Source organism: Octopus sinensis, linkage group LG5, assembly GCF_006345805.1.
Source record: "Octopus sinensis linkage group LG5, ASM634580v1, whole genome shotgun sequence".
Classification (NCBI taxonomy): Eukaryota; Metazoa; Mollusca; class Cephalopoda; order Octopoda; family Octopodidae; genus Octopus; species Octopus sinensis.
Genome location: NC_043001.1, coordinates 33,938,805 through 33,951,270, shown reverse-complemented (window position 1 = coordinate 33,951,270; position 12,466 = coordinate 33,938,805). Strand labels below are relative to the sequence as shown.

General features: G+C 35.7%; 1 protein-coding gene and 1 long non-coding RNA gene across 10 annotated transcripts in view; both read left to right on the top strand.

The window, feature by feature from the left end:
• LOC115211607 (protein Aster-B) overlaps positions 1-12,466 on the top strand; it is a 270,613-nt gene that overhangs the window by 1,906 nt on the left and 256,241 nt on the right. For 5 of the 9 annotated variants that reach the window (XM_029780194.2, XM_036503308.1, XM_029780193.2 and 2 more), the window contains exon 2: positions 7,689-7,769. The exons of the other annotated variants lie outside the window; for them this stretch is intronic. In XM_029780194.2, coding sequence (XP_029636054.1) covers positions 7,689-7,769 — 81 coding nt within the window. The remainder of the gene's footprint in view (positions 1-7,688; positions 7,770-12,466) is intronic. 9 annotated transcript variants of the gene reach the window in all.
• The window catches only part of LOC118763622, a 32,280-nt gene continuing 28,557 nt past the window's right edge, over positions 8,744-12,466 (top strand). The window contains exon 1 of the long non-coding RNA XR_004999383.1: positions 8,744-11,142. This is a non-coding gene — a long non-coding RNA (uncharacterized LOC118763622). The remainder of the gene's footprint in view (positions 11,143-12,466) is intronic.

Here is a 12,466-nt window from a genome sequence, read left to right as displayed (position 1 = left end):
TAGGTTTGTAAGAATGTGAAAAGGAAGTGACAAACGTTAGAGGTGGGGATAGAAGTGAATGGTAAACATGGGTGGAAGTGTGGTCAGTGGTGAGTCTCAGTTTGGCTGAAGTGGGAGTGAAACAAAATAAGAGTAGCTCAGTGAGGAAGTGTTGGCAGGTGGCAATACATAAAAAGCAACAGTGACAGAAACGTAGGTCAGAAGTACATATGGGTAGATATAGTGACAAAAAAAAAAGGTAAGAGCACATCGATGGCAGATATGAGAGGCTGATCAGGCATTCAGTGAAACATAAAAGTGGTAAGGGATGATGTTGAGAATGCAAGATGAGTGACAAGGGAAATGGCCCAAGCAGAGGGGTAACTGATAACACAAAGTGGAGATGGAATATTTGCAGTTCTGCTCTTATAGTAGCTGAGGAAATAGTTTGAAGGGATGGATGTTACGAAGATAAATTACAGGAAAGATTTAACAGGTATAGATTAGTTGCAAGTGGTGAGGGTGCAAAGATATAAATGATATATTTTTAGGACATCATTTTCTGATGAGATGAACGGGTCTTCTTGAGAATGGTGAATTGCCAATCATGTCAGTCCTTTGTCAACTTGTCTATGACGCTCACACTCCGAGCCTGGTCATCACTACTTTGTCCCATGTCTTCATGGGTCACCGTCTTCCGGAAGTTTCATTGACATTTAGCAATTGGCACTTCTTTATGCAACTGTTCTCATCCATATACATCACATGACCATACTGGTGCCGTCTTCTGTCTTGCACATTACGTCTCAAATTTCTTATGCCCACTTTCTCTCTCAAGCACATTTGCTCTTTATTGTACTTGCACACTTACATTGTACATCCAGCGGAGCATGCTAGCTTAATTTTTTTCTAGTCTTTGCATAACCACTGTATTCACAGCCTATTTCACTACCATGTAGCATTGCTGTTTATACACAAACATCATACAATCTGTCTTTCTCACTGAGAGAGAGAGAGAAGTGGTGGTGGGGAGAGGGAGTTTTTTTTTTCCTTGAAAGAGGTAAAACTTTGCTCCATCTCATTCTTATTCTAGCTACTATACTTTCAGAACATCTTTGTGCACTGCTAATTAGGTCATCTAGGTAACAGAAACTCTCTACTACCTCTAAGGATCCTCCTGGGCATTTGAGGAAATGTATTTCTTGGCTGTTCTTAGTGTTTATTGTTCCTGTGCATCTACTACAAACAAAGTCTACTTTCCGTTAATATTCCTGTACTTTGTGTGCCTATGTTTATATATATATATATGTGTGTGTGTGTGTGTGTGTCTACTCACAAGGCATTAGGAAGGACATCCATTCATAGAAACCATGCCAACACAGATACTGGAGTATGATGCAGTCCTTTGGCGTCATCAGATCCTGTCAAACAATCCAACCCATCCCAGCATGGAACACGAATGTTAAATGACGATTGTAATATACATATGTATTGTTTTGATGGTGTGAAACTGGCAGATGGTTTTTGTGACTGGCAACTGACAATAACTTTACCACTTGTGCCTGTGTAAACAAAATTACTAACACTCACTCAGAAATGCATGTAAATGTTACAGTTAACAGTGTAATGGAGTGCAATATATTGTATGATCAACTGTAGGCTACAAAATTGGACCACTAAGTTAGCCTGTTAAGGAGGGTTGCCAGAAACCCTGCAAGACAGATGTATCCAGCATTGGGGGAGTTAAAAATTCAAGGTTAGCATCAGGCATGCTATAAGAAGATCTCTGGGAGTAAGGTAAACCTTAGCTTTCAATTAAGTATTTCTTTAGAAGAAAGGTACCCTTTATGCAAAGAAGGGTGTTGACTATTTTGAGTATTTTCAGTGGCAACTGACAATCATGCTGCTCTCACACCCTTTAACTTTATTGGTAGTAGATATGTCTTTGGATCTTAAAGATCATCTTCACCTTATTGGCATGATCCAAATTCTGACTAAAATTCTGACTGAGTTATGTGATGATGAAAATGTGGTGATGTGTGCTGTCATTACATGTTGGAAGTATGTAGTTAATGACCCCTGCATTCTCTTGCAGATTTATTATATATTATAATATATCTATCATGATCATCATATATATCTATGAGTGTGTGTATATATGTCCATGAGAAGACATGTCAGGCTAAGTGATATCATGGTTATAACCAGTATCAGTGACACATAAAAGGCACCTGTGTTGATGTGACATATAAAAGGCACCTGTGCCAGTAACACATAAGAGGCACCTGTATTGGTGACACATAAAAGAAACCTAGTACACCCTGTAAAGTGGTTGGCATTAGAAAAAGCATCCAGCTGTAGAAACCAAACCAAAATGGATAAATGGAACCATGTGCAGCTTTCCGGCTTACCAGCTCCGGTCAAACTGTCAGGATGGAAAACAGACGTTAAATGATGATGATGTGTATATATTGTCATCATCATATTAATTTCCATGCTCACAAGGGCTGGATAAAATTTGTTAAGGCTGTGGCTGGATACCCTTTGTATTGCCAACCATCACCTGTTTCCAAGTAAAGTGATATTTCCCCATGACCATGTGTATTTTCATAGAAGATGGGAAACAAAGGATGCTGTTTGCTTGATATCACTTGTTTACAACTATGACACACTGTCAATGCAAAAAGTTAGTAATGTACATATACACATATGCACAAATGCATGTACACACACACATGCACACACACACATAACACTCACATACACACACAAACCAACAAACATATATGTGCTTTCAAATATGACCCTATTCTATGCCCCATTTCTAAGAAGTGCCTTATATTTCAGCCACTCCACTGCCTGCTGGGCTATCTTGACTTCCTCTCTGTTCTCTCTGCATTGCTTGCACCAGACACTTCGATGTCCCCTGAACCAGTATACTGTGTCACTGAGTTCCTCCCTGACAAAACTAAATGAAAGCTTGAGCTGTTGCTCCTTCTGTACAGCCTAATACTTCTTGAGTCATGTGACAACTCTAGCCATCTCACCTTACACTCCAAGACCTAAACTATTATCATGGAGACTTCATAGATGAGCCAAAGGAGGACCCCTGTTGGTAAACCCAAGCTTTTAACCTTCCTGGTAATCCAGACTTATCTATAGCTCTTGACTAGTTCTGGTTGCCTTGATGGAATCAGTGTCCTTCAGACTGCAGTTGAAACCCTTCTTAAAATTCTTCACTGTTTTTCTCTTTTCATGTGTGTATGTGTGACAAACAGCACCTGGCCTTCTACCTTGTGTCAGTTCTTGTTGGTGTAAGTTTGGAACTTATTTGCACCCATACCACAAGCTTCTCTACTGGCAGATTCATTTGGCTCCCTGCACTTTTGTTGTCACTGTGAGATCGTCCATGGAGGCTCTTATGGGTGGTTACTTTATTCCAGTCTTGCTGAAAGGGCCCCAGTGTCTTCTCTGTTGACTTTTCCAGCATGTTCAATGTGAGTGCAAAAGACACCAAGATGGTACACCTGGTGTTAATTCTCACTTTTAGGGCTCTCTAAAGCTGATGGATTAGCTTGGGATAGATATTGTGTAAACTTTGTAAGGGACTCCACTTTTATTTTTCACCCTTTTCCCTCTATCCTTCACTTCTTTCAGGCAAAGCTCCTCCAAATTGAATTCCTGTAACTGGTCTCTTTTAATGTCATTTTCACATCTTGTGAGGTGCTTGTTGATGGTGTCTCTGGAACAGTCAAGTGGCTGATCCCTATCTGACCAAGAAGCTGTTTTGATATCTATTGGGGCTATCCAGAAATGAAATGTCGTTGGCGATTTGGCCTCCTCTATCCCAAATTGTTCAGTTGTGAATTTCACTATGATGGTGGCCAAATTTTAGCCAGTGGTCCACATCTTCCCTGGCAGTTCTTTCCAATATTTGATCAACATCATCAAATTGTTGTCACTCTGATATTTTGGGAGAATGGATCACTGGGTACTAGGATGGGTCAGTAGACTGTAGCCAACTGATGGATCAAACAGCAGACATTTAGTGGCAACTGTAGGTGACACTTGGAGGCTCTGGGCATTATTGTTTGCCTTCAGGCTTGACTTCTCCTGTGCCTCACCAGATGCTTCTGTTGAGTTTTGCTGTTACTTTTACTGTCACACATCTCATCCTTGTATGTGTATATATATATATAGTTGAAATTTATAGAAAAACAAAAGATGAAGACAGGTGTATGAACAACAAGGAAATGTATTAGTTTCATGCCCGAGAAAAATGCGAAACGTCTTTTACGTTTCGACCCTATGCTCTTCAGCAGAAAAGAATGAGAGAACATAATGAGAGAGAATGAAAAAAAGCTTGTAGATTTCAGTGGTCCAACATGTTTGTATGTGTGTATGCACACACACACACACCAAATCCCAAAAAAAATGTGCAAGACATGTTGTATGTCATGACAGCACCCTTACAATTACATCCACAAAATATTTATATATATGTATATATATATATATATATATATATATTATATTATATATATATATATATATATATATATAATATATAATATATAATATATATTATATATATATATATATAATATATAGATATATACACACGTGTGTGTGGTATGCTTCCCAGCCTCCACTTTCCAATTTTAACCCTTTTGCTATTGTGAAAAAGTATTTATGTGGCCCTGATTTACTAGAAATAGAGACCAGAACTCTCTTAAGTGACATCCTATCGCCTCAAAATGTGGAAACATTCTAGATGTACAATGCCGAAGAAAAAGACAGGATGGTCATGGTTGGAAAGCTTTTGATCTTAGACTTACTCAGGAATAACCTGGAGTTGAACTGTTGTTACAGTTCTCTCTTTCTCTTGTTTGCTTAAATGAATGAATGGATTATAGGTGTTGCTACTAACTTTTCTGTTTTGTCTTTAACACTTTGAACTAAAGAAGAAAATATTTTTACTAACAGCATGCTGCCTGAAAGTCATAAGAAGGATAAATGTTCCAGAATCAATGAAAATATCTATCAGTAATATACTAGGATGATTCAATCAACTGTACTACTACTTAATTATAGAAAAAATTTGGCTTTTTGCTTACTCAACAGGAATTGTATGTAAGAAGTCAGTAATATTTGTCTTTTACTTTGATTACTTGTAATTCTGCTGTTGGTTTGAACTTGCAATGGCTTTAGCCTTTCTGTTGTATCCACTACACTCAAAAATGTTTGAGAAGGACAGAAATGTTTTTTCTATTTGGTGTGTTTAAAACCGAACAACCTAAGTTTGAGCGTAGCGTTTCATTTCAATCCTGATGCAAAACCATACGCTAATTTTTTTTATTTCTTTGTTAGTTGGTTCTTATGTTTAAAAATTTTTTTTTCTATTTTTTGCTTGTTCCAACCATTATGGTTTCGGTCATGGAACAGTACTTCTATAAAGAGATATATTTACCAAATATTGGTAAATCTATTGTTAGAGAAATTTTATATTTAAACTAGATAAGATTATTATTGATTTATACTTAAAGCATCTTTGTAAATATGTTCCACACTTTTTAACAATCTTTATAAAGATGGCCTCAAACTCAAGTTGTAATACAGCTGATTTTATCTTTCTGCTAACATAGAAGAAAGATGGGTGTATTGGTGGGATTGGTGGAGATCATAGCAAAGTTCAGAGGTGTAAAAGACATTATAGTAATGGTAGATGAAACTGCATGCATGTAAGCTAGTGGTTGTAGTGTGTAGGTGAATGACGCTTTGCAAGTCAGCTGGATAACCTTGTTTTGAATGAAGTCTAGGATGTTTCATCATCGTTGTTCCTCACCATTGTTTGTATATGTACATATGTGTATGTATATGTTGTGGCGGATGCCCCCAAGTGAGAAGTGGGCTGTTCCACTACTGATAAATAGTGGACAGGCAATGAAGATATGTCGTCATAATACAGGACATACCACTATGTGTGTGTGTGCAGCAGCAGCATTCTAGATATGAGAATGATATTTTAATATGGGTCACATTTATGCACTGCAGAGAGACTGCAACTGAACTATTTTATGCCTCTGAAGAAGAGCATAGCTTCTGGGATGCAGTTTGGCTCTGTTATATATCTATAACCACCACGAAAAAGATCATCAGACATTGTGAAGCCCAACAATTGTAGCAAATTTATGACTTTTATTTGTGTGTTATTAATGTGTAGGAAAGGTGTAGTGTTACCAGATTGTTTCTTTGCTATGTTGTAATGATTATGATTATATCTTGGCTGGTAAAGGAGACCAGCACATGATGTCTCTAGTGCAGTGTGTATAATGCGCATATCTTTGATTGTGTGACATTCTGTGTTTAAGTATGATCATAGCATGAAAGATTTTGATTGTATATAGTTGTGGGTGTATACATTGTAACTTTCAGGGTTCTGATGTGCTTGTATTTTCTGTAGTTGCTTTATGAAAGTGAGTATTGATAATTTTAGTGTTATTTCTTATTTGATAATTTTGAAAATATATTAAATGTAAGTGCTGGTGTCACTGAAAAAACATCAGTGATGGTGCCATATAAAAAGCACCCAGTACACTCTGCCAGCATAGAAAATGGACATTAAATGATGATGATGATGATGACAATGGTGATAATATAAATTTCTCCGTTTCAAAAAGATGGAGTTATTTAATATACATTGTCTATTAGGGTTGAAGTTTTTATGTTGTATCTGTATTAAGTGATTTTCTATTAGGTGTATATGTTATTCTTATTGCTGATATTGACCTTTGGACATACTTGGGCTTATTTCTTTAACTGATATTGTTTTGATTGTTTATGTTAGCCTGATTGAAGGTATTCCAGCCTAAACCACTCCAGCTTTTTTTTAAGAATAGTGTACCCTGGACTACATAAGGCAATGTGTTCTTACCTTTTTAAGCTGATAAATTGTTTTTTGAGGTAGTTGTGGTTGCTATTTCCAGCAAGCTGAGTGATGACATTAAGCTTTCTTCAGTATTCCTATAGGGCTTTATTGCTTTCCTCTGTATTGTTTAATGTATCTATCTGTGTTTGTTTATTTAATAAATGGTTCTTTGCAAGTTGGTTGCAAGTTACATTTTTTTTTCCGTCTGACTATCAGTATTCTATTGATGGTGATGATTTTATTTGATTATTATAGTAATTTTGTTTTGTTCTGTTCACTATCTACCGGAGTAAATTTGTATTTTGTTGACAGAAATTATGTTCTAGTTTGGTAAAGTTTTGTTTATTTGGCTTTGTTATAGTATGGTCAGGTTTATACAACTATTTAAGTATGAGATTTTGAAGAATTATAAAACGTTTGTGTCTAGACCCAATCAACTCTGATTACTGTTCTGATAAGGCAGAACTGTGATCAGAAGCTATTCAGCTATGACCTTTCCATATTTCTAGGGTTACATAAAACCACATTATCTAATATGCCCTTTTCCTTATTTGATAGTAGGGTGTAATTTGAGGGAGATTTGTCTGCTATTTCTACCAAAGCAAGAGCCTGTGCAAAAACTCTTGTTTGTCTGGTTTTTGTCATGCATCTTCAGTTCGGCCCTGACTAAACAGATCTATGATTAGTGGTACTTGTGTCCTAACCCTCCTCTCTTATTTTCAGGTGTAGTGTACTGTGTTATCCTATGTATCCTCCCATTATTATTTTTTTTTTTAAATAGTAAAGAATTAAAATTTGAGAGAAATTTGACAGCTATGTCTAACAGGTTGAGTGACCGTATAGAAGCCTCTCTTCTCATTAGGTGAGTGTTCTTGTATATATATTTGCAGCTATGTTCATTTTAGTGAGAATTTACCTCTTCAAATGAATTTTCTACTTGCATTGATGATCTAGGATGTTTCTGTCGGGATATTTTGTTTTTATGTGTGTACTTGCGTACGCACATAAAACATTATATGTTTTTAAAATTTGTTTATGTTTACTGTGTTATTATATGTGCAAACAAAGCATGCTGAATTGCTTCTCTATAGTTATAAATTTACTCACTTTATCTGAATTTTAATGTGAGTTGAAAACGACTATAACAAGTTTTTCAGTATGCAACTTGGAAATTTTTTGCTGCTTCTAAGGTTTCTTAAACGATAAGTATGCCCTGTTACCATGAAGAAATTTAGAAAGAAAAATGTTTTATTGTAGCCATTTCTTTTATTATTTATTTGATTCATTTCTAATCTCCACTCAGTTATAGATGTAATAAATCTATGCTACGTGTTTTAAAAATTTCCAATATTTCTATCTTTGAATTCTGTTCTTGATCATTTTGTAATCATATATCTAATGAAAAAATTAATTACTTTTAGAAACAATGAAGAATTTGGAGGGATTTTGTAAAATAATTAACTTTGCTATTATCCACTTGCTGTTTTCAAATATAACTTGATATAAATGTTGATTAAAAGTTTAAATTTAAATGCAAACACTTTAAAACGAACAATTTTGGATCAGAACCAGGAGCAGTCTCAGACGAGTCTCAGAAGAATGTTGAACCAAAACTTTTTGTTTCATCACTTTTCATTATTCAACCATACCATCCCAGATTCTTTGCAACATTTTATCATTTTCATCTCTTAGGTCAACCTTAATTAGATAATTAATTCTTTGACCTATTTCTACATTGGCTATCAGTGACAGTATTCATTTCTGATTATATACATAAAATATCATTGGCATATGGTGATTGCCGTCGCAGTGTGTGCTACCCCGCTGATCCTTCTATTCTGGTATATGTATAAACACACAAAACATTAGGCTATTTCTATATATATGATACTGCTTCAAGCTGATTTAATCTTTGGTTTTTGGATGTATATTATTAGATTTGAACACTAATTATAACCAGATTATATCATGTCACTGCAGTAACAAAATATAAATAAAATTTTACATCTCTGATCTTGTGTGACAGTTATGTAACATACATATGATGTAATACACCCTTAACATGTATGTGTGTGTGTATGACTGAATGCTCATCAATCATTTTAATTCAAATTCAATTCAACTACACATTTATATCTCTCATAACTGAGGAGTTATTACTGGTCATATTATTTATTTATTTATCTTCAATATACTTTTAATTGGTATATCAGTTCTGATACATGCTTTAGATATCTTTTCTGAAAATTCATTTTCGCATGTTGAATAAGAAAGAAGCCCTTCTTTTGTGAACTACAGTTAAATTTTGAAAGTTTCTTGCTGTTAGCATGAACTTTAGTATGTTTACATTGACTCCATAGCAAGGACTTCTGTAATACAAAGGAGCTACTGCACAATCGCTTGATTTACTAGAAATAACAGCCACATATCCCCCAATTCACAGCCTACACATACACATTCATCGACACACATCTTAAAAAAAGAGGCATAGATGTAGTAGACAATATAGTTTTAGATATATTGTCTGACATGATGGCCATTACTGGAATGTGTTTGATCATAGACCTGCTCAATCTCAGGGCTGTCCTGAGACTGAAAAAGATACATTAGATAATATGATCTCTGTTATATAAAATGAAAATATGGTTAAGGCTGGATTATCTTGGGTTTGTTAAATCTTGGCTGAGTAGAGCTGAAAACAACTTCAGATAATATCACTTAACATCAGAGACAAAAAAGAACCCTGTTATTTTCACTCTGTTACTGCATTTATGAATAGCTTGAAGCTGTGTATTATATCACTTTTCATTAATCAGTCATTCTTAATTTATAGCTTTCATTACTGAATTTATACTATTGAGATGGCAATTTTGCAAAGGACTGAGAGAGCAATAGTGAGAGAAATGTGTGGGATGAAGCTGTTTGATAAGAGGAGGACTGAATATTTGATGGGAATGCTGGTATTGGAGGAATCGGTGGAATGGTTGGCAAGGGCAAATGGAGTGAGGTGGTATGGGTATGTGTAGAGGAGGGATAAAGAGCATGTTCTGAGGAGGGTGATTGCGTTTGAGGTAAATGAAGCACGAAAGCGAGGTAACCGAGGAAAAGGTGAAGGGGACAGGTGGAGGGGACAGGCGGAGGAGGAGATTAGGAGGGTTGGTTTGAAAAAAGAGGACACCAAAAACTGGGCAAGATGGTGAGATGGTGTGAGGGCGATTGCTTTGGCATTGAGGTAGACCTGGCCACCCCACTTAACAGGGGACAAAACCCAGATTTAAAACACTGGATAATGATGATGACGACAACCACCACCACCACTACCACCACCTCGTCCTTCTCCTCCTCCTCCTCCTTCTTCTTCTTCTTCTTGTAGCCTGGTTAGTGAAACATATTACTGTAATAAATTAGTTATTGTTATGATTTTCAATACTGAGCTTTTATTTTTGATTCTCTACACTTCTGAATAGTGTGTGACATCATGTTAAGATCTAAAAGTTTGTACATATTATTACTATTTTTCACTGTCAAGATTGTAAGAATTTAGCAACTCCTACTGCTTGACAGTAACATGTAATTAGTCACTTGTATTAAAAAAAAACAAAAAAAAAACGAGAATTATACAATTAAAATTCAAAAATGACAGTTACTAAGGTGATAAAATCACTATACATAAGGTACTATTTATTTTTGGCTTATTAACTGGCTTAAACAGTAGTTTGAAAATTATTTGGTGATTCAAAATGGTGACCTGCTAAATAACTTTGTCCATCTTTACAAAAAAAAAAAAAAAAAAGCAAAATTTAAAACTATTCTTGTCTGTGACATTAGAAGCAAACAAATTAGTAATGATTTCTTTCCACTTTAAATGTATACCAGCAAATGACATTTTATTTTGAAATGCAATTATATTCTAATATTGATTAATTTCTTGATGATGGTTCTACTTATACATCATCAATCCAAACATTGTCATAAGTGCTGAGGTGTAAATTTAGGCAAGTTGCTGTTTTTGACATTACCAGTAATAAATTCAGTTCTTAACCTTGTGGTTAACTGTTTGACTTCTATGGCTAGATGCCCTTCCTGTTTCCAAACAAGGAAATATTTCCCATGGCGAGACATGGAGAACTGAAAACAAACAACATGTATGATGGAGATGCTTGTTTATAGCCATCACATGATGTTAAGAACACAAATATGCATACAAACACATACATCTACACACACACACACACGTATAGGCATGTGATAGGCTTGTTTCAGTTTCTGTCTACCAAATACATTTACAAAGCTTTGGTTGACCTAGGGCTATATTAGATAACACCTGCCCAACTGAAATCATGTAGTTGGGAAGCAAGCTTCTTAATTACATAGCTACACCTGCACCTGTCTAATAATACGAAATGCATTCCAAAGATGCAGAATGGTCTGAATTTGGAGAAAAATTCAGCCCGCACAAGCACAAAAAGAAACTACAGTAATGTCGTGATTGTACAGGGTGATCAGACGAAATGTAGACATATACAATGTGTGGCAGAAAGGTAGCCCTGATTTCAAAGGTTAATAAAAAACAAACATATGAAGACACAAGAAAAAACAAACTCTTCAACAACAAATGCACAATGCTCTCCACTTCAGGCCATGGTGGGTACTACCTGAAACAGATAAAAAAAAAAAGAAAAGAAAAAATGGCATTTAATGAACTTCATAGAAATACAAAGATTTTTCATGCATCTTCATGTCTTTGTTTTTTATTGACCTTTGAAATAGGGCAACCTTTCTGCCACACCCTGTATTTATTCAAATAACATCTTGATACAAAATGATACATTGAATTTAAATATGCTCAAATAAAGCCCAGGAAATGTAGATTAAGATGATATATTTAATTTTCAATATATCCACCCTTGGTGAAAACTGCCTGCTGGTGTCTGGGAACAACTTGGGAGCAAGTGGCATGAACAGTTTCTTCAGAGATTTCATTCCAGCATTTTTGCAAATAGCATTCAAGAGCTCTGAGACTCATGTGAGAATTAGCACAGGCTTTGCTCTCAAGGATAGACCATATGCCAAAGTCCATCGGTTTCAGGTTGGGTGGAGAGGGGGAGGGGACAGAGCTCTTTTGACCAGAATGCCTTGAAATTCTCTTGTCACCATTCTTGGACCTTTTTAGCCATATGAGGTGTGCCAGCTTGCTGGAGAGTTAGACCTTTGTCCCCCCATTGTTGCAATAATCTAAGGGACTACTTTATCTTTTAACATGTCCAAATAAACGTTGTTTTGCTTTTACACTCTCTTCAATGAAGATTAGTGGGGTTTTCATGCCATTTGAGGTCGCGGCCTTTTTCCCTTTGTGGCTTCAGACAAAAGATATGCTTTTGATACCTTGTATGGGAATAATTGAAAATCATTTTTCAATAAATTATGCATAGCTCCATAGCTTGTACCAGCTTCTGAAACAAGTTTTCTGATGCTTCATTGCTTCATTTTGGATTACGCCTGATCTTCTCTTTGGTGTTTTTGATGAGTTTTTGAGTTCTAACTGGTTGAGCTGGAGTA